General features: G+C 40.2%; 1 protein-coding gene and 1 long non-coding RNA gene across 2 annotated transcripts in view; one reads left to right on the top strand and one right to left on the bottom strand.

The window, feature by feature from the left end:
• Positions 1 to 252: 252 nt before the first annotated feature.
• Positions 253 to 25,929, top strand: part of LOC309353007 (macrophage mannose receptor 1-like) — a 35,782-nt gene continuing 10,105 nt past the window's right edge. Inside the window, exons 1-21 of the mRNA XM_081881851.1 lie at positions 253 to 419; positions 2,259 to 2,660; positions 3,820 to 3,993; positions 5,475 to 5,639; positions 6,316 to 6,429; positions 7,374 to 7,517; positions 8,484 to 8,666; positions 9,174 to 9,331; positions 10,023 to 10,136; positions 12,388 to 12,503; positions 13,341 to 13,489; positions 14,337 to 14,536; positions 15,683 to 15,804; positions 18,543 to 18,621; positions 19,629 to 19,770; positions 20,190 to 20,225; positions 20,750 to 20,919; positions 22,212 to 22,279; positions 22,436 to 22,536; positions 23,458 to 23,600; positions 24,155 to 24,266. Coding sequence (XP_081737977.1) covers positions 359 to 419; positions 2,259 to 2,660; positions 3,820 to 3,993; positions 5,475 to 5,639; positions 6,316 to 6,429; positions 7,374 to 7,517; positions 8,484 to 8,666; positions 9,174 to 9,331; positions 10,023 to 10,136; positions 12,388 to 12,503; positions 13,341 to 13,489; positions 14,337 to 14,536; positions 15,683 to 15,804; positions 18,543 to 18,621; positions 19,629 to 19,770; positions 20,190 to 20,225; positions 20,750 to 20,919; positions 22,212 to 22,279; positions 22,436 to 22,536; positions 23,458 to 23,600; positions 24,155 to 24,266 — 2,953 coding nt within the window. The 5' untranslated portion in view covers positions 253 to 358. The remainder of the gene's footprint in view (positions 420 to 2,258; positions 2,661 to 3,819; positions 3,994 to 5,474; positions 5,640 to 6,315; positions 6,430 to 7,373; positions 7,518 to 8,483; positions 8,667 to 9,173; positions 9,332 to 10,022; positions 10,137 to 12,387; positions 12,504 to 13,340; positions 13,490 to 14,336; positions 14,537 to 15,682; positions 15,805 to 18,542; positions 18,622 to 19,628; positions 19,771 to 20,189; positions 20,226 to 20,749; positions 20,920 to 22,211; positions 22,280 to 22,435; positions 22,537 to 23,457; positions 23,601 to 24,154; positions 24,267 to 25,929) is intronic.
• LOC309325755 overlaps positions 17,284 to 25,929 on the bottom strand; it is a 111,445-nt gene continuing 102,799 nt past the window's right edge. Inside the window, exon 3 of the long non-coding RNA XR_014149961.1 lies at positions 17,284 to 17,632. This is a non-coding gene — a long non-coding RNA (uncharacterized lncRNA). The remainder of the gene's footprint in view (positions 17,633 to 25,929) is intronic.

Below are 25,929 nucleotides of genomic sequence, written 5' to 3'. Positions count from 1 at the left end.
CTACAGTTCTTGAAGATGCCTACTGACTTCTCCCTGTAGCCAAGAAAGATTTCCTTTATATCAGTGGCTCCCAACCTTTAAGAGTCAAAGGACCCCTTTCAATCCCAAAAAATTGAAGGGTGCCAAGAGGATCTTCTGGCCCCGGTATACTGTATTCAGATTAAGTCCACTGCTGCATTTGTCAAAGACAAAAAATTGCAGTATTGCAAAATTTGGCTTTGTGTACATTAAAACATGTCAAACACAGAAGTGAAATTTTCATTCTGCCTGGCTCATTTATGAAGAAGTAACTGAAAAGCAGCAGACTCTGATTTTTCTTCTTTCCATGGGATCTGTGTGGTAGGTTTGGTTGTGGCCAATGCCTTCCTTTTTGCTCCTAAATCTCTTGGTCCTCATTCAAGTGACTTTTCAAGTACCAGGTAAGCTCCACTATTGTTACTTTAGTAAGTAAAGGTGCACCTTCAATAAATTTAACTGTTTACATTTGAATCATCTTCTGGAAGTTAATGTTGCGTCATTAAAGTTAACTCCATGCAACAGGAGATACAATGAGAAGTAATTAAACATTGAATCTGCTTATAACAATAAAATCAGGTTTAAATTACAATAACATCACAGCCAACATCATTTTGAATGTAATTTACATCATGAGTTTTTACTGTTGCAAGAAAGAATTTGTTCTTTCTTCATGCAACACTCCGCTGCATCCTGTTACTTTCTTTTTCACTATATAAAAATGAACTGTAAATATAAGAAATGCATCAACAATAACATTTTAACAATATTAAACAAGAAGAATATCTGACATATTTATGTACGCAACAAAAAAGGCATCTTTTGTTGTTTCCATTGGTGTCCTTTGCACTGACATAGAGCTCTTTGATCCAGTGGAGCCTTTTGTCAGGAGACAATATTTGCCATTCCTCCTTCCTCATGTGCTTCCCAAACTGTGCCAAGGTGTCTCCCAAGTCTCTGGAGCAAATTGGGAGGAAATACATGGTGCAGGAGGAATGAGGAATTGCCAAAATATTGCCTTCCTCCCTGTTTTGCTAACAGAAAACTGCAGGATCAAAGATCCTTCCTTCAGAGTGAAGGATCCCACTGAGTGCATTCCTTGCGCTTTAATTACACCTCTTCCTCATGAAAGGAAAGCATCATATCCTTACTGTTCTTGAATATAATGCGATATTTCTCAGGTTATTTACTGGTATGGTTGGAGTGTTATAATCACGAAGGCTGTTAGCCTACATGACTGTTTTTACTGTATCTGTTGGGTAAGAATTTGTCCTGGTATTTTTTATGACTGTTGATACTACTTTTGGGATACTGTATTTCTCATGTCTTAGGTGTATTTTTTTTTTAAAAAAGAAATCACCACCAGACTAATTCCTACTGATGGGCAGTATAGCAAATGGTTTTAATTACATAAATAAATAGGAAATCAGTTGGTCACCACATATTGAGGGCCATAGAAGATGTCTTGGTGTTAATAAAAGCAGACAAGTGGGGAATATTTGGATGAGATCAATGGTTTGGGTAGGCAAGAGGAGCTAAACCTTTTTCCAGCTACACATTTGTCCAAATCCTCCACCAAAGCTGTTTTTAGTCACGGGGCAGAGGATTTTTTTTCACAGAATGCAGATGCCAGCATATTATTCCCTGTACAGTGCAGGATAGGGGTGGGTGGCAGGGGGACAGATAACTTCAGGGCACTGATGTGGAAGGATAGGTGAACCTGCTCACCTCTGTTCTCCAGTCCAGATTGCCCCCACCCCATGCTTTTAGAAATAAATAAATAAACAAAATAACAATTAGGAAGATTCAGTCTCAGATGTCTCGCATCATGTCTAGTTTGGCACTCAAAAGGAGGGAAATATTTTTTTTAATTCCTTTTTTAAAAAGCTTTATTTATAAAGGTATGGGTTTTTGGTTTAAAAATGCAGCATTTTGAGAATAATCAAATGATTAAAAACTTATTCAGAATAAAATAAACTGCAAACAGGATTTGCAAGAAGGACATCCTGAAAAAGGATTTGCAAGAAGTCAGTGTCCTAGCTAGGAATTAAGCAAGTTATGGACCTCTGATAAATAAGACGCAGCACTGTAAAATGCAGAATCAACATGAGAGGCGTTTCTCTCTTTGCTCTTTCAATCTTATTGCCTCTTGGTATTATCATCCTGCCAGTGGTTGCCATGTTGGAAGCTATGTGGAATTTTTTCACCATGTTCCTATAATTTTTCCTTTCTTGATTTTGCAGAAAGTGACAGCTTTCTGATACAAAATGAAAACCTCAAGCTTTGTATACAACCTCAGAAATCTCGTTCCATCATCCTGGTCAACTGCGATGAGAATAATGAGTGGCAACATTTCAAGTGGGTTTCCGACGACCAGATTTTGAATGTGGCAGTGAAGTTATGCCTGGCAGTGCCGTCCAAGTCAAACCTGGTTGCACTCACCCTCTCCCCCTGTAATGAGACGAGTGAACTTCAGAAATGGGAATGCAGAAATGAGAGCCTCCTTGCACTGGAACAGGGGGGTTTGTTTTTAAATCCCGAAGGTGGCCAAAAAAGTCGTCTTATACTTTCTAAAGTAGCCACCAGCAAGAGTACCTGGAAGATCTATGGAACGAAAGACAGCTTGTGTTCCAAGGGCTATGAAGGTAAAATGAGAGAGTTAATCCTCTTTCTTTAGATATTCAGCTGGTGTATCTGCTTCCAGCATGTTGAATCCCCTACATCTGGGACCCGAAATAGGTATGATGCAAATCACATAACCATCAGTCCAGACTCCAGCTATATCAGAAGGACAAAATAGGATCTAAAGGCAGAGTACTAAAGAAAGTGGCTCAACTTAAGCACCAACTATATATATAGTCAGGGAATGAAAGATCAAATTGAAAAATTAAGCAGCTAAAAAATACCCCCTTCACACAAACAATACAATACTCTCACACATCCTTTATTACATATCAGATGTTCTGTCACACTGACTAGAATATTTATCACACCCCCATTCTCAAATTATGTCCTTGTGTATATGGGCTGCCATACGTCTGGAATATCCTGTACATAACCGTGATTTGGCCATCGGAAACTGTGTCCGGGTGGAAATTGCTTTAAATGTCTGGGAAAATCTGAATGTATGGCAACCTGTGCTGGAAGTGTGGATTTTTGCGAATTTCCTTAAAAATATCTCAAAACCTTTTGTGTCCTGATTTTCACTTTTTGAAATATGGCAACCCTATGTGTATATCTCCCTTCCCCCTAGAGGAATGACTGTCCTGTATGGTAATAGCTTTTAGATGTTAAACATACTTTCATATATAAACATACATATCACTGTTTTATAATATTGTTGCTTTTATGGATTTCACACACTTGATACTTGATTCCTGCTGACTGTGGGTCTGACTGGTTGATGTCCTCACGTGATGGCTGGGCAGTCAGGAGGGTTGAAGCTTTGGGTATGCAGAAGCTGGACCAACCAGCATGGGCAGCTGAGTGGTGGCACCTTTGGGAACTTAGTACCCTTCCTCTACAGTACTTTCCTAACCCTGTCTGGAGACATCAGAGGCTGACAATTCATTCCACATAATGGAGGAATTGCATGCATTTATTCTGCGTACATGCAAAGGGATGGATGCTCAAAATTCCATTGAGGTGAACATGGAAGCCTGTACACACAAACAGTGCATATCTGAGTTTACATAGAATCCTATAGAGGGCTTTGTCCTTGTTACTTCTGCTTTATTTGTGTTTGCCTCTCAATAGTGTTCAAAATTATTCCAGCCTAACATGATCTGTCCAATGTTCCTTTAGCTCTGTATACCATAGAAGGCAATGCCTTTGGAGCCCCCTGTGTGTTTCCATTCAAGTATAAGAATAAATGGTATGCAAAGTGCATAAGAGATGACGATGAAAATGGACAACTTTGGTGTGGAACAACAGCAGATGTGAACAGAGACTCTTTAAGTGGATATTGTCCAGTAAAAGGTAAGCACTTAACAATGTTTTGTTTGAGCCTTTACTATGTTATTGCGTATTTGCTGCTTAGAGAAATGTTTAACCTACAAAGAGAAAAGGGAAGCTGTTATTATTGCCTCATCTTTACAGATTGTGCAATTTAAGAAAAGAACATGTGGAAAGAACTTTTCCTTTGCAAGTCAGAACAAAATGAATTGTGATTCGAGGACCCTTCCCCTGCTTGGGAATAAAGACACGTGGACACAGTATATTAGGTTAATGGGCTAGAAAAAGGCCACAACTTTATTGATTACAGCATGTGAGAAGGTATTGGCTTAGGCATTGGACCACTGAAAGTTTGACTCCACCCACTCAGAGAGGGGTGAGTCTGACGAGGGGTTAACCACCAGTAGGGGGAGCCTGTTGATGCAAATACAACTATAAGCTCTCCCCTGATGTCACCAAGGGTCGTGCCATGGCCCCCCGCCACACAGGGCATTGGACCGGATCCACGACCGCTGGATTCCTTTAACGGAATACCCATAAGTGAAGGGGTAGGCGATGGCTACACCTTGCCCTTCCATACACCAACAACACATTCCAATGCCTAACTGGGCCCCTACAGGATCAAGCCTGCAGTTCTTCATCTAAAAGAAACAGAGATAAGGATGTAGTCCAGTTCAGGCCAAAAATCAAAGCATAGAGCAGACATGGGTCCTTCTGGATATAGCCTGCAGCCAGATTTCACCTGACTTATTGGTCCTCACAACCATCAGCTGTTCAGTGGGGAGCAGCTGAGAGGCAACTGGGTTTAGATGTTGAAGAAAACATGCAGTTTCCCAGAGGCAAAAAGACTAAAACAGAGAGGGAACCTGAAGGTACAATTTGAGTGGAGCTACTAAAAATTTAACAAATGCCTCCTTTTCTATGGGGAATAGGTCTCACTATGTGATGGTGGTTTAAACTAAGCATTTGTGCCTGAGTCTGGTCCCTCCCAGTTTGAGATCTGTCCAGTGGTGGCTCATGCAGTGAGTGGGGCGGAGACCATGGTGTCCTCCCAGCAGCAGTGTCAATGGAGATGGGGTGAAGCAAAACAGCAGTGGGGTGGGAAGAGCTCTGGACTGGTGCAGGTACATTCATACATTAGGTATGAATGTTTACAGGGAGAAAGCCAACTCATCCAAACTATCCTGGAACCTGAAGTCCTGATTGCACACAGGGTTTCCAGGTCCTGGGGAAGCACAAATGGTTAGATATCTAGATATGTGTAGATAACCACACCTAATATGTGAACACTTGGGATGGGGCTTGGGAAGCCATCACTTGATGGGGAGAGCCAGCGATGCTGTCCCTTGATCACACAAATTCTGTGTTTCTGCAGATTGCTTTGAGTATTCTTTGGAAAACTCAAAGAATCTAGATCATTAAAGAATCAAATATATCTCAGCTGTAGAATTAGCTTAATCATGGGTGATTTGAAGATTTGACACTCAAGTTAACAATGCTTACAGATGACCATGATAAGTTCTTCTGGACCAGAAACCATTGGACAGGGGATCTCTATCAGATCAATTCCCAGTCAGCTCTAACATGGTACCAAGCAAGAAAAAGTTGCCAGCAACAGAATGCAGAATTATTGAGCATCACCGATTTACATGAACAAGCATACCTGACAGGTAGGACATAACAAGGCATACCTGAAGAGGCAATCAGCGTCTTGTGATGTTTTGTTAATCAGTCAATACTGTCTCAGCTCTAAGTATAAATTTCATGAAAATTATGAGAAGTGTCTTTCCACTCTTAGGATGTGTACACACACAGCCTTAAAGTACATTTGCTGCCTTACACAGATGACTTTTTTGTGCAAATCATCACCTTCCTATTGTTGGTATATTGTTCTTTTGATGTTTTAAAGTGCCTTTTGGTTGAAAAAAAATGTAAAATATGGAGAATATATAGTAAATATATAGTAAAATACTTTTGAAACTCTACATTTATTTATTTTGGTGTTGTATGCACCATGTTATGTTCTCTTTTAAGCAGTGGAACACAATTCTGACTTCGTTGTTGTGAACGAAAAGCCATAATCTTACATTGTATCTCACTTTCCCAATACTTTTAGACATAAGACCCATGTGTCTTCAAAAACTGTATGAAAAGCAGAAATTCATTGGTTGAAACTGATGCTGGTTGAAGTATTGTATTGGCATACCAGATGAAAAGTTTTTTTCTGATTAATTTCTATTTGGTACCCAGCTTTAGGGGAGGGGGGGTCTGACATCCTGTTATTTCATCAATATAAATCTCCTAGCTATATAATACAGTTTAATTGATCTTCTTTTCCGTGAATAGGATTAATAAATGGTATACCGACTTACTACTGGATTGGTCTGAACAGCTTGGATCTTGACAGTGGTTGGCAGTGGATTGGCAACCACCCTTTCAGATATTTAAACTGGGCTCCAGGTGAGTGAACAACTATGTGCCAAATCAGATCAATACTGAACAACATTGTTGCTTAATATTCAGGCAAAAATGCCAAAAAATTGAAGGGATTTACAGGAAGTTAGAATATCCAGAATATACTACCTAAAGGAATTAGTTTTGAATAATCATGCGGCATTTAAAAACAATTCTTTGTAGCCTTCTTGTAATGATTAAACCAAATAGTTTAACTTTCCCTAAAGTTCTTGTACCATGATTCTGAGAAGATCTGCCACTTTCTGACCATTCAGCTTCTTCTGTTTTTAAAGAGCTCTGTAGGAGACAGCAATCTTTTAGTGCACATTCTCCCATCACAGTGTTGAAGTGGTAGGGGAAATGACACAGAACCTCAGTTTGTCCCATAATTCTTAAAGTAATGTAAGTGCCCTCCTCCTGCATAGAATATGGAACTGTGGTGTAATTCAGTAGTCACAATCCAGTGAAAAGTTACCTGAACCCAAACAGAGATTTCCAGTTATCAGGTAGATCACAGATCATGCACACCCACTCACTTCCAATTGCATAGCGGATACACATTTGGACTCATTTTCCAGCTCAGATGGTTTGCTTCATTGTTCACCAGTAAAGGTGATTAGACTGAAGATATGGTGATAAAATGGTGGCTCCACAATTATAGAATGCAATTCCAGTAGAGATTAGGCAGACTCACACTTTTAAAGAAGCCTTTTCAAAAGCTCTTGATGAAGGGGCAATGGATGGATGAGGTTAATTTACTAGAAAGTGGCTCATTTATTATTGTTCTATGCTGGTTTGTTTCAACTTTATCGTTTCTAGCCATATATATATTAAATGGTTTTGTGCTAATTTAAAATATTGTAGGCTGCTTTGTGAAAGATCTACTCAAACTGCAGCGTTGCAGTGTTAACACAGGACTCAAAGATCACTTGTCTCACTCTTTCCTAAAGGGAGCCCATCCCCAGAAACAGAAAAAATCTGTGGATCAATGCAGTCTAAGAATGGCAAGTGGGGGAATGATAAGTGTCAAGAGAAACTTGGATACATTTGCAAAAAAGCAAACTCTTCATTAGATGCTTCTGTTATTCCTTCAGGTAGGATGATAAACTGGGAATGAAGTTTACCTCTATCTATATAATTGTATCATCATTATGTATAGAGGGCACCAGAGTCCAAAATTACATTTCTAACAGTAATACAGGTTTTGCTGTTTGTAGGGGCATATGCAATGGGAAATGTTTGATTGGACAGAGATGGCTGAGAGTATTTTGTCTATCTCTATCACTAAAGACCTCAGGTCTAAAGGCTGTGGGGAGGCTTATACTGGAGGCAGACCAGCTGGTCAATCAGCGCCACCTGGGCTCATTCCCAGGGGTTAAAATTGCGCTCCGACCTGGCAGTTTTCTCTCTGACCTTTCTCTCGCTGTATCTCCCATCCTCCCTCCCTTTCATTTTTTTGAACCACGACCTTGCTATGGACCATGTCGACCACTGTATTCGGGGCCAGGCAAATTGGCACCGGCCATTTGGTTTTTGCTTACCTCATAGCAATCATCACAACTTTGTGAGGCATCAGGTAAACCTTGGTCTTGGCTGGAGAGGAGGTTGTAGACTCTATCTCCCCCTACTTGGTGGAAGGTATCCTGTCAAAGGGATCCAGAAGAAGCAGCTTCTGTCTGGTGCCCAGATGGGGGACAGGGCCATAGCAATCCTCCAACGAGGATCCCTCGGGGGGTACCCCTATTTGATGTAGGTCATAGGGCCTCCCTAGTGGTGGTTTAGCCTTACATGTACTTCCAGCAGATAGGCTGGAGTGCTGTAGTCTCGCTTAACCCAATGCTTGTGCCAAATTGTTCACATCTGTGACAAATAAAGTTGTGGCCTATTTTAACTGATAAAACCTATATACTGTTGTCTTGTTTGGTTATTCACCCCCTTAGGGGAACTGTCGGGTCACGGGGTTCTGGCACACAAGTGAGTCAATGACAACATAATGGCAGATCAGAATTTTTAAAGCTCATCCAGTCATGCAATCTTAGATATATTTGTTTTCTTTTTAGATGGCTTTAAACCAATTAAATGTCTAGATGGCTGGGCTGCATATGCAGGTCACTGTTACCGCCTTAACAGAGACCTTAAGACATGGAGGAATGCGTTATGGTCCTGTCGAAAGGAAGGTGGAGATTTAATAAGTATACACAACATTGAAGAATACAGCTTTGTCATTTCTCAGCTAGGCTACAGTGAGTACATCCAGAAAATTCTGTTTTCCTGGTATTTGGTGTGTGTAAAAGAGAGAGGGTGGGGTTTTCCCCCCAACCACATACAATTATACAATGTTACTAAGGTCCTCCCCTATTGAAAAGCACCACAGAGCGATAGTCTGTTGAAGTGACTGTCCAATCAAACAAACAAGTCAAATATGAGAGATGACACTGACTATTATAGCCTTCCACAACCAAGTGCACTTCCATCAACCTCAGTCAATATCACCAATGGTCAGGGATGATTACAGTTACAGCTCAAAATATTTGCAGCGCAGCAGCTTGGCGAATGCTGGCCAATTAGACACTACTCATTTGTAGTTCTGTATTCCATTAATCTTTACGTAACTAGTTGCACATGTCAAACTGAGCTACAGTTCAAAATGGTCTCTCATTTCCAAATCTATGCACCACAGAGCTGTGTGCCATAGGATCCTAGGCACTCTGGACTGTTGGCAAATAAATAAGGTGGCTTTATGTTCTTAGAACCAACAGATCTTCTATGGATAGGACTGAATGACCAGAAGATTCAGATGTATTATGAATGGAGTGACGGTTCTACCGTGACATTCACCAAGTGGCAGAAAGGAAAACCACAACAAATAAATGATGTGCAAAACGAATGTGTCATCATGAATGGGAAGGTAAAAATATAAATCCTATAAGAGAGATGTATTTCCCTTGGTCCTCAATAAATTTATTCAGCCTATTACACAAAAGATTGAATAAATGGATTGAGGGCCAATCTGGCACATTGAGAGCTAAAATTCCCAGAATGGTTTAACAATCATTCCCTCTTTCTAGGCTGCTCTAGGAATTGAAGCTCTGTTTGGCTTCACTCGCCAACCCCATCATCTCCTAGACCTTGCCCCCAAATGCCCACACCTCACCAACTTCCACACCACACACTTACCTTCTCTAATCCCTTGAATTTTCTCCAGCCAAGTGGGACCAATTCTTCTTAAATTTCTATACTGTCCTTCATCTGAGGATCACAGGCTGGTTTACAATGGCAGCACTGGAAACAGATTACAAGGCCAGCTGGCTGGCTGGCCACTGCTTCCTCCTTCCTGCACTGCTCTCTCTGCCATCATGCCAACTCAGTGTCCTAATCATCATCAGCAGAAGTATCAGATCCTCAAGCTGAATACTTCATTAGTTTCAGCTGAAGATTTCAGTGAAGTTCAAATGTAATAGGAATTTCGTGAAGTTGTCCAACTCATGCAAAAATGGAAAGCTTTGCATTGACACAAAGACATCAAGCAGGAAGAAAATGAGAAAGCCAGTGGACCCCTCTTCACTAATATTTGTATTTCTTCACATTCCCATCTCTAGAATGGGTACTGGGCAGATTATTTCTGTGAAGTGGAACTTGGTTACATCTGTAAAAGACAACCTTTGGCATCTCTTCCTGGAGAACCTGAAGTTGCTGATCCAAATTGCCAGAAAGTAAGTCTAAAGTAAACTGTGTAGTGATTTAAAAAGTGAAATATGCATAGACACCAACTATTTCTCTTCTTAAAGCTGTCCATTAATGCAGAGGTACCTCTAGCCTTGAGGTGAGATGTAAAATTTATCTTCCCCCTCCCCTCCAATTTCGTACCCTTCCTATGGCCACTCAAGCCTCTTCAGCAACTATACCACAGGTCAGCTTTCTTTGCTTCTTTTCATTTTTACTGCTGACCGCAGGAAGGCTGCTTTATCAAAGATTGAAAGACAATATCAATTTGGATAAAGTTTCAATAGAGAGTTTCTAATCAATAGAGTTACTGCTCCCTCCCCCCCCCCCCAAATAGGGTAATTACACCCTTCTGCCTATTAGTAGGGAAGATCCCTTTTTTTGCTGATCTTACATTTAACCCCCCCCCAAGAATCTAAAACAGCTACTTCATCAACTATTTCATCTATTTTTAAAATAATTTAAATTTTTAAACTTGAGAACAGATCCACTACATATATGCAGTATACCCTGCTTCCACTGCCAACAACAGGAAATATTCCCATATATCTGTCTTAGTCTCTAAGGCATCAAGTGTGAAGAGTAATCACTTGGAATCACTTCTTATGGATCATAGCTAGTAATCAAAATATGGTGGAGGTGCTTATGGGAGTATTTGCTTATAGGGGCAGTGCAATTCCTTCATTTGATTCAAATAATGGTCTGCATGCATTTGACAGCATGAAGCATTTCCTGGTTCAGAGAAAGATATGGGGCATGTGAAGATTGTGTGTATGTCTTGGAGATGTTATGGGTGCATTGAAGGTCCTTAACATCGATTCACTGCTTCATATTTTTTAAATATTTCAGTTTTATTTCAATCTCTAGTTATTGTTCTATTTTAAATTTTTGGTTTCACCCAACTGCAATTTTCAAAATAGCGATGGGCACAACTGCTGGTGATGCAACTCAGGGGCAGAGCACATGCTGCAGGCCTCAGAATCAACCCTTGACATTTCAAGAGGATTTTGTACAACAGTCCTGGAAACCTTCTGCCATGCTGAAGAAGACAAACCAACTATCTGACTCTTGCAGACAGCTTCATATGTCCAGCTCCAGAAACAGTTTGCAAAAGTCACACTCATCATCTGGATTTCTACCAGATGTTTCCCAAAAATCTGTTCTAGACTCTTCTATCAATTGCCTGGGCTCAGCTCAGTTGGTAGAGCATGTGACTCTTAATCTCAGGGTCATGGGTTCGTGCGCAAAATATTCCTGCATTGCAGGTAGCTGGTCTAGATGACTCTCATGGTCCCTTCCAACTTTACAATTCTATGACTGTATGAAATGGCCCATGTATTAATTTCTATGCAGACGTAAAGGCTCTTGCACCACTTTAGAGAATGACAACATTGGCCTGCATCAAAGATCTCTATGCAATTTCTGTGGTACCTCAAGCTGGATGAAGATTCCTGTTTTAATAAACTTTCAGCAGTGTCACTAAAATAAACCCAGTCTCTTAATTCCAGTGTGTTTTCAGTAAGTTACTTTAAAGATAATATTCAGGTGGTACTGGACACCTGTTAAACTATCGTCTGTTATAAAAGGAACTTCACCACTATGCTGGAGGAGATGCAGTGAAAGAGGATTGGTACTTCATGCTTCATGTGGTGGGATTGCCCTATAGCTCAAAAATTTTGGAAGGGGGTATTTTTCTAATTAGGCAAAATTACAAAAAAATAAATAAAAATCCTATACTTAGATATGATTCTAACGCTGTTATTGATTGGAAGTGGTAATAAACATAATAATAAAATAAATCCAATATTCCACGTTGTTGCTGTTGTCAAATAGAGAATTGTTAGCAATGTTGCTGACTGCAGAGCAGCTGGAACTAGCTAGTCATTGGAAGGAGGGTTCTGTGTTCACAAAGGAGGGGTGGTATATAAAAGAAACTCTCATCTTAAATCATTAGCAGAACTGACATAAAAACATGCAGTGAGAATAACTTAAACAGAATATAAAGGATAACCAGTAAATAGATTTGAATTGGATATGTAGTGGTAAAATATATGATATAAGTAACCACAGAAAGGGGGGAGGGGTGATATTAAGATTTGGTTTTTTAAATTGCTTATGTAAATTTATCTTTGTTATAATATTTGTAAAATGAGAAAATAAAATTATTTTTTTAAAAAAACCTCGTCTCCAACCTAATACTGCAATAATAAGTGGTGGTTGTTGTTTCTTTTATATTGACAGGGTTGGAAAAGGCACGGTGTCTATTGTTATTTAATTGGACAAACATCTGTAACATTTTCAGAAGCAAAGAAATTCTGTGAAACAAATAAGGGATCTCTCACTTCTGTGGAAAACAGGTATTAAAAAGATTTTCCTTCCAGAAGAAAGGAACAAAAAGAAGTGTTTTTAATAGCGATAAAATGAAAAAATGGTTTATTTCTGCATATTCTAAGATTACAAGCAGAGAAATAATTGGTATGGATTGTGCTGGTACATGCAATATGTAGATGTATTGTTTAGTGACAATGGATCTGAAATCTTAGGGTATGTGCACGTTTTTACCTTTTAGTTTGAATAGTACTATGGTCAATATACCCAACTGGTTCAATGACACTCTTGCAACGGGCCCACCTAGGCACCACCTAAAGCCTGTCTACACACCATACATTTGACACGCACACCCTGGAAAAAAGAATCATGAGAACTGTAGTTTATTAAGGGTACTCTGAATTATAGCTCCGTGAAGGGTAAACCACAGTTCCCAGCATTCTTGAGTTGTGTATGCTTTATACAACCTCTCTGTGTCAGGCAGCACAGCCACATAAGACATTTAGAACATTTAACTCTATGTTGCGATTTGAACACACATGCACCCAATTTATGCGAAGGTAGCTGAAGTTAACTAAGTATACAGCTACCTTCTGCATGTGATCTCCTTCTGATCTCCTTCTGTATCTGAAGATCTCCTTCAGCATTTTGATCAGCATGACAAAAGCATATATCTCATATAAATTACAGGTATCACCAACCACATTCTGTAGTGGAGTCTGACACTTTGGATTTATAGCTGTTGAACTCACTTCTGCTTTGATGTACAGAGTGGCCAACTCCAGTATGTCCTGAAAATTAACTTTTTCTTTAAAAAAGAAGAAGCACCCACTTTTAATGCATTTATTACTCATTTCCCCCCACAGATATGAACAGGCCTACCTGACTAGTCTAGTTGGGCTTCGTTCTGAAAAATATTTCTGGATTGGCCTTTCAGGCGTACAGCAACCAGGGACATTTAACTGGACCAATGGAGATGGTGTTCTGTTTACCCACTGGAATTCAGCAATGCCTGGTAATTAATAATAATAATAATAATAATAATAATAATAATAATAATAATAATATGCCACCTATCTGACTGTGTTGCCCCAGCCACTCTGGACAGCTCCCAACAAAAAATCAAAAACACAATAAAACATGAACTGTTAAAAACTTCCCTGTACAGGGCTGCCGTCTAAAAGTCATATAGTTATTTATTTCCTTAACATCTGATGGGAGGGTGTTCCACAGGGCAGATGCCACTAGTGAGAAGGTTTGCTGCCTGGTTCCCTGTAACTTCAATTCTTGCAGTGGGAATCTACCAGAAGGACCTCAGAGCTGATCAATGGGAGTAGAGACACTCCTTCAGGTATACAGGGCTGAAGCCGTTTAGGGCTTTTAAGGTCAGCGCCAGCACTTTGAATCGTGCTTGGAAATGTATTGGGAGCCAACGCAGATCCTTTGGGACCAGTGCTATATGGTCCCAGAGACTGCTCCCAGTCACCAATCTCGCTGCCACATTCTGGGTTAGCTGTAGTTGACGAGTTGCCTTCAAAGGTAGCCCCACGTAAAGCACATTGGAGTAGTCCAGGCAGGAGATAACCAGAGCATGCACCACTCTGGTGAGACAGGGTGAAGGCAGATAGGGTGTCAGCCAGCATAACAGGTGGAGATAGTAGACTGCTGCCCTGGACGCAGAATTAACCTGCATTGGACAGCTATGTTAAGTACTTCCTGAAGCCTAATTGGAATGATATTTCACAAAGGGCATCTACATGATTATTATTATTGCTGTTGTTGTTAGTAGTAGTAATAGTAGTAGTTTTACACATATGAACAGAAATTCAATTGACGTGGCTCTTGTCTTGTGTCTCCAAAAGGGCAACATCTTGGCTGTGTTGCCATGAGAACTGGGACTGCAGCTGGCTTGTGGGATGTTGTGAACTGTGAAGAGAAGGCAGCCTTCATCTGCAAACAATGGGCAGAAGGTGTAACAACAACTCCTGCCCCCACACCAAGTCTCCCACCTCCATGCCCAGAAGGATGGCGTTCAAGCAGTACTAGAAATGTGTGCTTCAAGGTAGGCATACCAGTTCTTGTCTGCTTAAATAGCAAGGCAGAAACGGCTCTTCTCTATCAGTAAACCATTTGAGATATTTGAGGGTGTGGTTTTAGTTTTAAAGTCAATATTCAGTGCAGGTTTTTTGTGACTATTGTGGGGTTTTACTTCAATATTTTGAACTGTAGTTTATTTGAAGTACAGACTTTTTATATTTTAGTCGAGGAGTGGGCAGAATGTAGCTCATTGGAGAGGTTAGAAGTAGATCAGAATGGATTTTTGCCTCTCAACTATAGATCATGGTTAATGATATTTACGGAGCGTGTGTCCAGAGGGAATGTTTTCTATGTATCTTTGTCATCTATGAATTCAAACACAGGATCAAAACAACCAAGAATATTCATTTCATATTTGGCTGAGTCCTAAAATATGTGACTCTGGAGCCTAAGGAACTGAAATAAGATTCTAAATGGCTGCCTCACAAATATCCACCAGATCATTCAGATAGTTCACCTTGTGCAAAAAATCCTTGGGAGGAAAAATCCTTCAATTTACTTTTTAGAAAGAGTTTTAAATATCCTCATCTTATTAAATGAGATTTACAGCAAAAATAAAACACAATGCATCTAATTTTAATAGCGATCAGATTTTTTGCACCCTGCCAGTGACAGAAGCAAAAAAATATTCTGAAGACTGGCACTCATCATACTTTTTTCTATCACATGTGACCTTGCCAAAGAAATTGATTTGGGGGAAGTAATTTGTGATTTGTCAAAGAAAAGGGCAAGAAAAACCCTTTGGTATTGCTACTATTACTACTACAGCTATCCACCAACTTCACCAACAGGTCCCAGGGTGGGTTGCAACAATTTAAAGCTTAAATAAGTAAAAATGGATTACAGTGACAGGAATAGGGTGGACAATATAAAATGTTTACAGCTGTGTTGGGATAAAAACATGGGTGCTGGAACTGGTTATTGCTCAGAAGCAAAAGTAGTCAAATCAGATGTATAATATGAAGTTGGAGAACCAATAGAAAAGAGTATCAGGATATGAACCTTGGTTAGGAAATAAAGAAGGGAATTACCAATATTCAGGGAGAGGGAACGTTATAGATTTAAAACAGATTATTATTACTTATGTTTAACTATATTTTTATGCCTTTAGGCCTATAAAAAAGAGAAAGAGAGCAAGAAATCTTGGCTTGAAGCACGAGATTTCTGTAGAGCAATTGGAGGAGACCTCGTTTCTGTTCATAGTGAAGAAGAACAGAAAATGCTATCAGAGTTGTGAGTTTCATATAATGTTAGTCTTCATTGTCTCAGAATCAAAAACTCTTCTGGTTTAATGGCATTTTAATGTCAGCTTTCCAGTTCACACTTCCCAAACCAATACACATACCAAAACCTATTTCTCTTTTAAAGTTAGCACTCTGAATCCTGCTGCATCACACACTTCAGCCATGGCACAAAACCACACGGTACCTGAGGCATTACTAGAAAATGTCATTTATTGCAAACAGAGGAATTAATCCAAACTGGCAGAAGTGGAGGTCACAGCAACAGTGTCATCCCTCTCTCTTGATTGCCGTGCTTTCCTGAAAGGAGGAGCTGAGACTGGCACTTCCCAGTTTCCCTTTATCCCACCATCTTTTGCAAACACATTGCAATGACCAACAGCTGGCAATGGCCATTTTTGTTTTCTAGACGCCCTCCTCAAAATAAAACTACATTAGATCAAACCTATCCATTCTTAAGGAAATCAGCCCTGAGTGCTCACTGGAAAGACAGATCCTGAAGCTGAGACTCCAATACTTTGGCCACCTCATGAGAAGAGAAGACTCCCTGGAAAAGACCCTGATGTTGGGAAAGATGGAGGGCACAAGGAGATGGGGGGGACAGAGGACGAGATGGTTGGATAGTGTTCTCAAAGCTACCAGCATGAGTTTGACTAAACTGAGGGAGGCAGTGGAAGACAGGAGTGCCTGGTGTGCTCTGGTCCATGGGGTCACGAAGAGTCGGACACGACTAAACGACTAAACAACAACAAATCACATAGTTTTCTCTTTTCTGAGGAGCAGGGAACTTCTGGGAAATAAAAGAGGCAACTCTCAGCTGCTTGAACCCAGAAGAAACACAACTGTCCCACCCCCAAATTGCCACATGTATCACAATTTTGCTACCCATGTACAGTCCAGCTGGTTTGGGGGTTGGAGCACATCAGTTCAATCTTGGTTATTAGCACTTTAAATTGTGACTTTTTAAAGGCATATTTTGCTTGCATGCATAGCAAAGGGACAATTTAATTGTTTTTTATATACTCAGTGAGTATGGAGTACCACTTTTTTAAAATAAAAAACCACATAAAATATTAGAGTAATAACCCTGTTAAACAGAACGAAAAGAAACAAATACATCACTTGTTGATGTATTGCAACATAGAAGCAGTTAGTAGGGAAAGGGTTAAGTTAAGCATAACTTGTCCTCCAGAGGTTGTTGGACTCCATCAGTCCCAATCAATCTGGTCACTACTCATGGATGATGAGAACTGTATTCCAACACTGAGAGTCTGGATCACTTTGGCTATCCCTGAGATAAGTGTTAATGGATGTGCCACCATTTATTTATCTATTAAGTACCATGTCAGTTTGGTTTGGTGGTGAAATGTTCCCCAAGAAAACCCAAAATATAAAACATTTGTGTGATATCATTAAGTATGAAACCATTTGAGAGAGAGGGAGAGGGAGAGGGAGAGGGAGAGGGAGAGGGAGGGAGAGAGAGAGAGAGAGAGAGACTTTTTAAGTAAAACAATACAGTTGAAAAGAATAAAGGTCCATTCTATACAGAGTAAAGTGCATACACCTAAAAGAATGGTGTATGGGCTTTAACTGACACCACATTTCTTTCAAAATAGAATGAAGTGTTGTGCCACAAACATACATATAACAAAAGTATCATAGTTACATAACTGTGTTTTAATCTTGTGTCATTATTACCTTTAACAACAAGGAATTTCACAGAACTTGCAACCATAGCACACACTACTCTGGCCGACTATCTGCTGAGTGTGTGAGAAAATTGATGAGATTTGTGTGGGGTCCATGTCTGCGTGACAATCCTAGGGGAGAAAAGGAGTTCATGTTTATGAAAGTTTGAATGATAATCCTAGGGCAGAATGTGTGTACGCGCACACATTTGGGGATGTTTCCTGGGAGGAGGGCAGGAACGCATCAGGCAGCAATATGTCTTAGGCTTGCCCTCTATGGATTGGCTGATAGGTTACTTCTCTCTAAGAATCACCAGTTTGACTTCTGTGAAATAAGTTTTTTGTTATGATATCTGGGGTCAGATATGATTGTTTGGGTTCAGATCAAACCTCTGCCTCATACTCAGTTTCTTCAGAAATTTATTTATCCATCATCACTTGTTATGGCCCCATTTTGGTGTGGTACCCATGATAGTTTTATAAAATTTCTAATGTGCCCATGGACTGCATTGGGAATTCCTAGTTCAGGGGTCAGCAAACTTTTTCAGCAGGGGGCCAGTCCACTGTCCCGCAGACCTTGTGGGGGGCCGGACTATATTTTGAAGAAAAAAAAGATGAACGAATTCCTATGCCCCACAAATAACCTAGAGATGCATTTTAACTAAAAGCACACATGCAACCCAGAGATGCATTTTAAACAAAAGGACACATTTTACTCATGTAAAACACACTGATTCCAGGACCATCCGCGGGCCGGATTTAGAAGGTGATTGGGCCAGATCCAGCCCCCGGGCCTTAGTTTGCCTACTCATGTCCTAGTTTATAATACAGTCACCTGTAAATATCCAATGACTTAGCATGTAATGCAAACATGCCTAAGAAATGACTACATGTAATCTGAACACACACACACACACACACAAACACAGAGTTCCTGCTCTAAATAGCTAATCTAAGGTGATCCTCAGAGTAGTCATTATATTGTAAATTTTAAAACCCTTGAAATCAACTCTCTGCTTACAATATTTTTTATATATTTTAGGTCTTCTGCAGACTATTATTGGATTGGTTTAAGTGAGTTGGAGCCTGATAAAGGATTTACTTGGAGTGATGGAACTCCTGTAAGTAAATGATGAATACTAATGCATTGTTGGTAAAATTATGTGCAAATTCATTTATAATCTTAGTATTCAAGCCTCTTGTTCTCATAGTGAACTTTGATTGAGACCATAGCAATACTTTAAAAGTTTAGTTATTGAAGTGTCCAGCATTAAAGTATTTATAAATGTGATGGGCAATCTAATTTTTGGACCCAACACTTATGGCAATTACTGCACAGTTGCTTGAACTTATGGCTTGCTCAGTTGGATATGTGTGTGTGTAAGGAACATTTAATTTAATTTTTAAAAAATGTAAAAACAAGAGAACACAGACTAACTATCCACTTTGCATATAACGCAAAGCCAAGCTATGGCTTAGGGCAAACAGAGATTGTGGCTGCTGCATTCCTTCCCTGGTTCTGCTGGTGCTGCACTACCTGAAGCAAACCCATGGTTGGGAATGCAATCATTTCAATTAAAATAATTAGAACAATTTAAAGTAAAAACAACAACAACCCAGATGCAAATTATTTCATCTTAAAAAAAAAAAGTAGAGCGATAAGATAGCCAGAAAAAAATGCATTTGCTTTTTACCATCTCCTTAAATCTATGCATTTCCATTACCATGATGCTGTGGGCTGACCATGTGATACAACTGCTGCCCTCTAACCCAGATGACATGGCCAGTCATCTGAATAACTTGCAGAAGCTTACACACACACACACACACACACACACATTAATGTGAAAATGACAGCCCATCTCTATGTATATACATGCACATGTGTGTACAATAAGGTTACAAGTCCCCCCCCCCCAGTGAATCTGGGGATACTTTTCAACTTCAATGGATTTTGTATGGGGACTAATTTGTAAATCCAGGGACTGTCCCTGGTAAACAGGGACGTCTGGTAACCTTAGTGTACAAGTCATTCAAAAACTGCCGCTTCAAGTCTCTCCTTTTGTATATATTACTCTTGATGATTCTTAGAAAGATAACGAGTAAGAAAACTTTATTCCTACTGTAGCTAAACTACGAAGAGAGGAGCTTTCTCTATCAAGTTTTAAGAGATAAAGACATGGGATGCAGAGGAGTGGCTTCGTTTTATTCGTGGTGGAAACCTTCCTGGTGTGAGCACTTTCTGAATTGGATTTGCCAAATAAAGAGAGGTAAGATTCCTCTTCATTTACAACAGGTTCATTAAACAAAGCCAACAGGGCCTTCATCTGCTGCACTGCTGAAACCTGATTTTTTAAAAACATGATTATTAACCTTTTGCCTTTTGAGAAGAGATTAAAAATGAGAAATGTGAAACACATTTAGCCTTCATAATGATTGTTGCAGGGTTAATATCCTTGGCTTTTATGCTGAGATGTAAAGAACTCCATTTCAATTAGAACAAGGAACCTGAGCCATGTTCACCATGGTGAATATCGGTATTTGCTGATAGTTCCTCTGCATTAGGTTGTTAATTGTGCCCTGGAAATGTACAAATAACACCTTCATTTTTACAAACTCCTGTTTGTATGAAATAACGTAATGCAATAAAATTCACTATGATATAATTAATATGTGTTTGGTTTTTCAGGGGTGTCACTAAAACCGGAGCCAAGCAATCATTTCGGTATGTTGGGTGATTTCACTTTTCCTCAGCTCACACAGATCCATCTTAAGCAGCACCGTGGAAAGCAGGGGTGGAACTGCCTTAACAGGTCTTTCAGGCTATTGGGGGGTCTGTCAGGAGCCAAAGATATGTTTGCTCCCTGGCCTCAGCTTCCCAGTTTCTGCTTTCCCTCAGAACAAAGAGGTCTTTTGTAATCTAATGGAAAGTGGGGAAGAGGCAGCCCCAGTGATTCTCTTTGGCCACTGACAGTTCTGTCATGAGGATCCCATGGTAGATATTCTCTGGCTTGGGATTTCTCGCTCCTCAAATTGGCTACATTCAACTGGACCCTTTGCATGCAGAAAGCCACAGGTTCTGTCCTCAGCATCTTCAGGTAGGGATTGAAAGATTCCTTCCTGAAATACTGGAGAATTGCTGGCTGGGTGATTTAAAGCTATTCACATGTTTGAATACCACTCTGGAATCTTTTGATGCAGAATAGTTAAGAAGTATTTTAAATGAAATTAATACTTCTTCTGTTACAGAATATTCATTCAAAAGAATTGAAAATGGCTGGATCTTGTATGAGGGCAATGAGTACTATTTCAGTAATGAAACAGCATCTGCAGAAAGAGCTCGAGCATACTGCAAAAGGCATGGCGGAGAACTTGCGGTCATTGAAAGAGAAAGCGAACAAAAGTTTTTGTGGAAATATGTAAGAAATAATTGGAACATGTGCTTTCCTAATCAAATATAGCTGGGTCTGCTGAGATGTAAGCCTCATGGGTTTTACTTCCAAGTAAGTGTGTAGAAAATTACAACCTAAAGAACTTTGACTTTCTGTGGCCATATACTTTCCCTGTAGCATCCGGCACTAACAGGTAAGTGAGGCTTTCCAAGTTTCAAAAAGAATATATCATCCACACACTCCACTGATCATCACAGATTCATGCTTTACTCATGAGCACAGAAGAGTGCTGAAAAATGTCTCTGTGTAATCAGGATTCCAGACATTCAGTGTTCTTACATTCATTGTTTAATTTCACCCCTCTCTCTCCTCAGTTAAAAAATAAAAAAGTGCAATTCACTAAGTGGAAGAGTGAGCTGGGAAACAGTGGGTAGAATTCTGGCATGAAAGCTGATTGTGTGAGTTGCACTGTAATTCTTACATAGAACTAAAAATCTTTAATAAACCAGCTTAAATAAGTGAAGCTCTACATTAGTATATTACAACATGATGCAAAATTTTCTTCCATGCTTAGTTTAATTTTAGCTGGCATGTTTTAATTTATCTTAACTGGAAATCTTTAATGAAGTTTGTAATAATAATATTTTTTTATTTATACCCCGCCCTCCCCAGCCAAGGCCGGGCTCAGAGTGGCTTACAAGCAATAATAAAAACAAGATGAATGATTACAAACTTAAAAACAAAAATAAAATACAACATTAAAATAATGGAACATTAAAATATTAAAATGTAGCCTCATCGCAGGAGGAGAAGGAAAAGGGGGGGGGGAGAGAGAGAGAGGGAGGGAGGGAGGGAATCAAATTGGCTCCAAGCCAAAGGCCAGGCAGAACAACTCTGTCTTACAGGCCCTGCGGAAAGAAATCAGATCCTGCAGGGCCCTGGTCTCACCAGGCCGGAGCCAGAGTTGAAAAGGCCCTGGCTCTGGTCGAAGCCAATCTAACTTCCTTAGGGCCCGGGACCACTAGGGTGTTGTTATTTATGGACCTTGAGGCTCTCCGTGGGGCATACCAGGAGAGGCGGTCCCGTAGGTACGAGGGTCCTAGGCCGTGAAGGGCTTTAAAGGTCAAAAGCAGCACCTTAAATCTGACCCTGTACTCCACCGGGAGCCAGTGCAGCTCAGATGCTGTGCTCATCATTACAAACCTTTCTGTATTTCCTGATTTATGAATTCTGCACTTCCTATGGAATAACCTACATTGCTCTGCATCTGAATACTATATTGTTTCATTTACTTCCAATTTTTCCTTTGCATGTTGTAGAACAAGCTTTATGGAAGTTACAAGAACATTCACATTGGTTTAATATTGGGTCTTGATAGAAAGTTCGGGTAAGTAAAGAAGCAGAAAAATTAAAAGTGGAAATCAGATTTTTAACAAAATTGTAAATCTAAGTTTCTCCTAAGTAACCAGGCTAATATTAATTAATCTAAGCTATAAGGACAATTACATTGTTCTGTCCAATACTGTCGTATCATTTTCTCTAGCTGGTTGGATGGAACTCCAGTGACTTATGCAGCCTGGGCACCTAATGAACCCAACTTTGCAAATGATGATGAAAACTGTGTGGTCATGTATTACAGCACAGGTAAGTAGAATAAAATACTACCATTAAAACAAAAATCTTGAGAAACTGTGTTTGAGGATGGGGAAAGGGATTAATGCAGAACAAGTACAACACTTATCTGGCTTATCTGGACTTACCTGTTGCCCCCCTCTTTCCAGTTACAGTCCTGTCTTTAAAGCTCCATGTCCCAGAGCTTTCACTGCAAAAACCCACTTTTTAAAACTGAAGCACAACAAACAGCAATTTGGGTTTTCCGCAGATTGCTGTTTGCTCCGATTGAGATTTAAAGAGTGGGTTTTCATGGAGAAAGCTCCAAGGCAAAAGAAAGAAAGAAAGAAAGAAAGAGAACGCGGACATGGAGCTTTAAAGTGCAGACTGTGCCTGGAAGCAGGGAGGAAAGGCAAGTGTGGATAAACCCTGAATCTATAGTTGCAATGACTATTCCATCCATAAATATACATTGTTTGGGAGGGAAAATTCATTATTTTACAGCTCTTGAATTGCCTTTTTTAAAAATATGACATGGTATTAAAAGTTTTAAAGGATGCTGTATATTTATCACATGAGCAACTTTATACAGCAAGAGAGATTTGGGGAAATACTACACTGTTTCAATGCTATTTTAATAACTTTGGGACTTTAAGCAGTTTGTATTGTGAACAACTGCTTGCTTATTCCATCTACACATTGTCCCCACTGGCGGAGGAAGAGGAGTGCGGGGGGAGCACCCCGCCCCCGGCAGCGTGATCCCAGCAGGGTGCCATCACGGCTGCCCCCCTCCCCCGCACTGGGCGCCCCACCCCTGATTGTCCTATTTTCTTCCAATATGGAATAAGTTGCTGCCGCTGCTCTTTGTTATTCTCAAGCCTTCATTTGTACTGTGTACCTGAAGGACTGCTTGTCCTTTTCAGTTTGCGAGTGATTTAATAACTCTCTGTTTAGGTTTATGGAACGATATCAACTGTGGTGCTGAGGACAGATTTGTATGTGAAAGGCATAACAGTTCTGTCCGTTCATCTGTTGCTCCCACATTGCCTGTGCCTCTTGGAGGCTGTGCTGAAGGATGGCTTTTCTTTGATAAAAAGGTAACTAGTGTAGTCATTACAAATTGCTTGGCATACTAGTCCTTTTCGGGTAGTATTAGTGCATACAGTGAATACTTTCCCCAGAACTGCTGAACATGCAGAGGTTGCCCTCCATGTCTTACTCAGGTGTTCTGTATAGAGCTTAAAATAAAGAGGCACGTAGACCAGGAGGCGCAGCTTGTCATTATGTTGTCACATTCTTCTTCTCCACTAAGAACTGAAAAGGACTATTGTGTTAGAATAGTAAATACAAAAAATAAAATAAAAATCTGTATCTGAATAGTTAAAATTTTTGATTAAAGGGGGGATATTTTAAAAGCTCAAATTAACAACTGTAGCTACCAAGGTGGATGTTCTCCCAGTTCCTTCCTCTGCCCCATTTTCCACCCCATCCTAATCTCCTTCTAACCAGCAAATCCTATGGGGTAGGACTGCTCTTTAAAGCCAAGCAAAATTATCCCTGTCTATTTGCTCAATACCATTTCATGATTGCTACTTTCATTACCCATTACATCATGTATGGAATTTTGGAGAGTTGTTATTTCCCCCTACAGTGCTTCCAGCTATTTGGTCTTAATGAAGAGAGGAAAAACTGGTCCTATGCACGAACCACTTGCAAGAATCTAGGAGGAAATCTGGCAACTATACCAAACAAAGCTACACAAGGTGCAGTCAGTTCTTTTTAAAACAGATTGTTCATATAGACTTGACATGTTAAAAGTCCAAGAGCCTCGACTCAAGTTACGTTTGTGCCAGAAGAAGGGTTAGAAATGGCTCCTTTGTGGCGCCTTACTCCTCAGGTGGCTTGAGAAACTTCAGGCCACATTGGGGGGGGCTGGAAACCAGGGCAGTGATGCAGCAGTGCATATTACCAGCTCCTTCCACATGGCCGTAGACCTCAGGGACAGCTCAGTTGGTATATCATGAGATTCTTAATCTCAGGGTTGTGGGTTCAAAAGTCTCACGTTGGGCAAAAGATTCCTGCATTGCAGAAGGTTGGAGGTCCCTTCCAACTCTACAATTCTATGATTTTATGATTCCCCAAGTAGCACAGGAAGAATCTACTCTGCAAAGATTCCCACAAGACAAGTGCAAGAAGAATAAAATGTCCCCGTAGTTATTCTGTATAATGCATTTGGTGGCTGCAGTTGGATAATACTTGGGGAACTTGAGAAAGAGTGACTGCTATTTTAATAGCAGTTAAAAGAGATTTAATAGGCAAGATCAATAGCTGGGGTGGGAAAACTTTTTACCTGTTGAGAGCTGTATTTGCTTGAGGGGCCATCCGTTAGGGGCTGCAGGAATAACGAGGACGACAGAAGGTTGGATGCAAGTGAGCTGTGCAGAAGCAAGCTGAAAAGCAAGCCTTGCAGAGCCTCTTTTTATTGGATAAAATACAGTTGGAAAAAGAGGTAGTGAAACCACTCTGAACTTTTAACATATTCCATCTAAGCACATTCTAAGCATTAGCTAATACACGTGTCAGCAGGTGTTTCCCGTAGGCGTTATGAAAGTGGATTGCGTCTGTGTTCCTTGCTATGCTTTAGCTAAGCATTCTGTCTAGCAAACAGATCATATGAAAGGACAAAAGGTCAGGGGGGAAACCCTGTCTACTTGCCAAGAGGCCACAAGTTCATGGAGCGTGGGTGCAAGGTTCCTTGGCACACTGTGGCATGCCGGGTGTGAGGTGTGCCTCAGAACAAGCAGAGCGTTACCTCCATAGTTCCAAAAGGTCAGGGGGAAACCCTGTCTTCTGGCCAGGAGGCGAAAGTCCATAGAGTGTGGGCACAGAGCTCCTTGGCACGCTGTGGCATGCCGGGTGCGAGGTGTGCCTTACCTCCACAGGGGCTGCATACTGTCAATGGGTAGAGCTGAAGGCAAAAGTGGCCAGGGCACCTTTTCTCTCTCCCAACCTTTTCCTCCCTGCCCACTTCTCTGCCACCATTTCCCCTTTCCCATCACCCATACGAAATTAGCCTGATAGCCAAAATTAAGCTACCCACTTTTATTGTCTTCCAAAGCATAATTTTGTACATGGACTATATTTGGCAAGCAACAATGCTTATATTGATAAGATAATGAGTCTTAATTAATATGTATATTGTCAGTCTGAGGGAAATAGTCTGTTGTCCATCATTTTGAAAAGAAAATGGAGGGACTATTTGGAAAAGCATTACAAAGAAATGAAATCGAGGGCAGGATTTGAGATAGGAACAGCGGAAGAAAAATGATAAAGTAATTGTATCAGAGGGATTTTGGTAATAGATGAGAATTTGATACAGAATGCAGTAGAAAAGAGTTTGAATAAAAATACTGTGGTGATGGGAAG

This window comes from Podarcis erhardii, assembly GCF_964252035.2.
Source record: "Podarcis erhardii genome assembly, chromosome: 12".
Taxonomy (NCBI): domain Eukaryota; kingdom Metazoa; phylum Chordata; class Lepidosauria; order Squamata; family Lacertidae; genus Podarcis; species Podarcis erhardii.
This window is presented reverse-complemented; position numbering and strand designations above follow the sequence as displayed.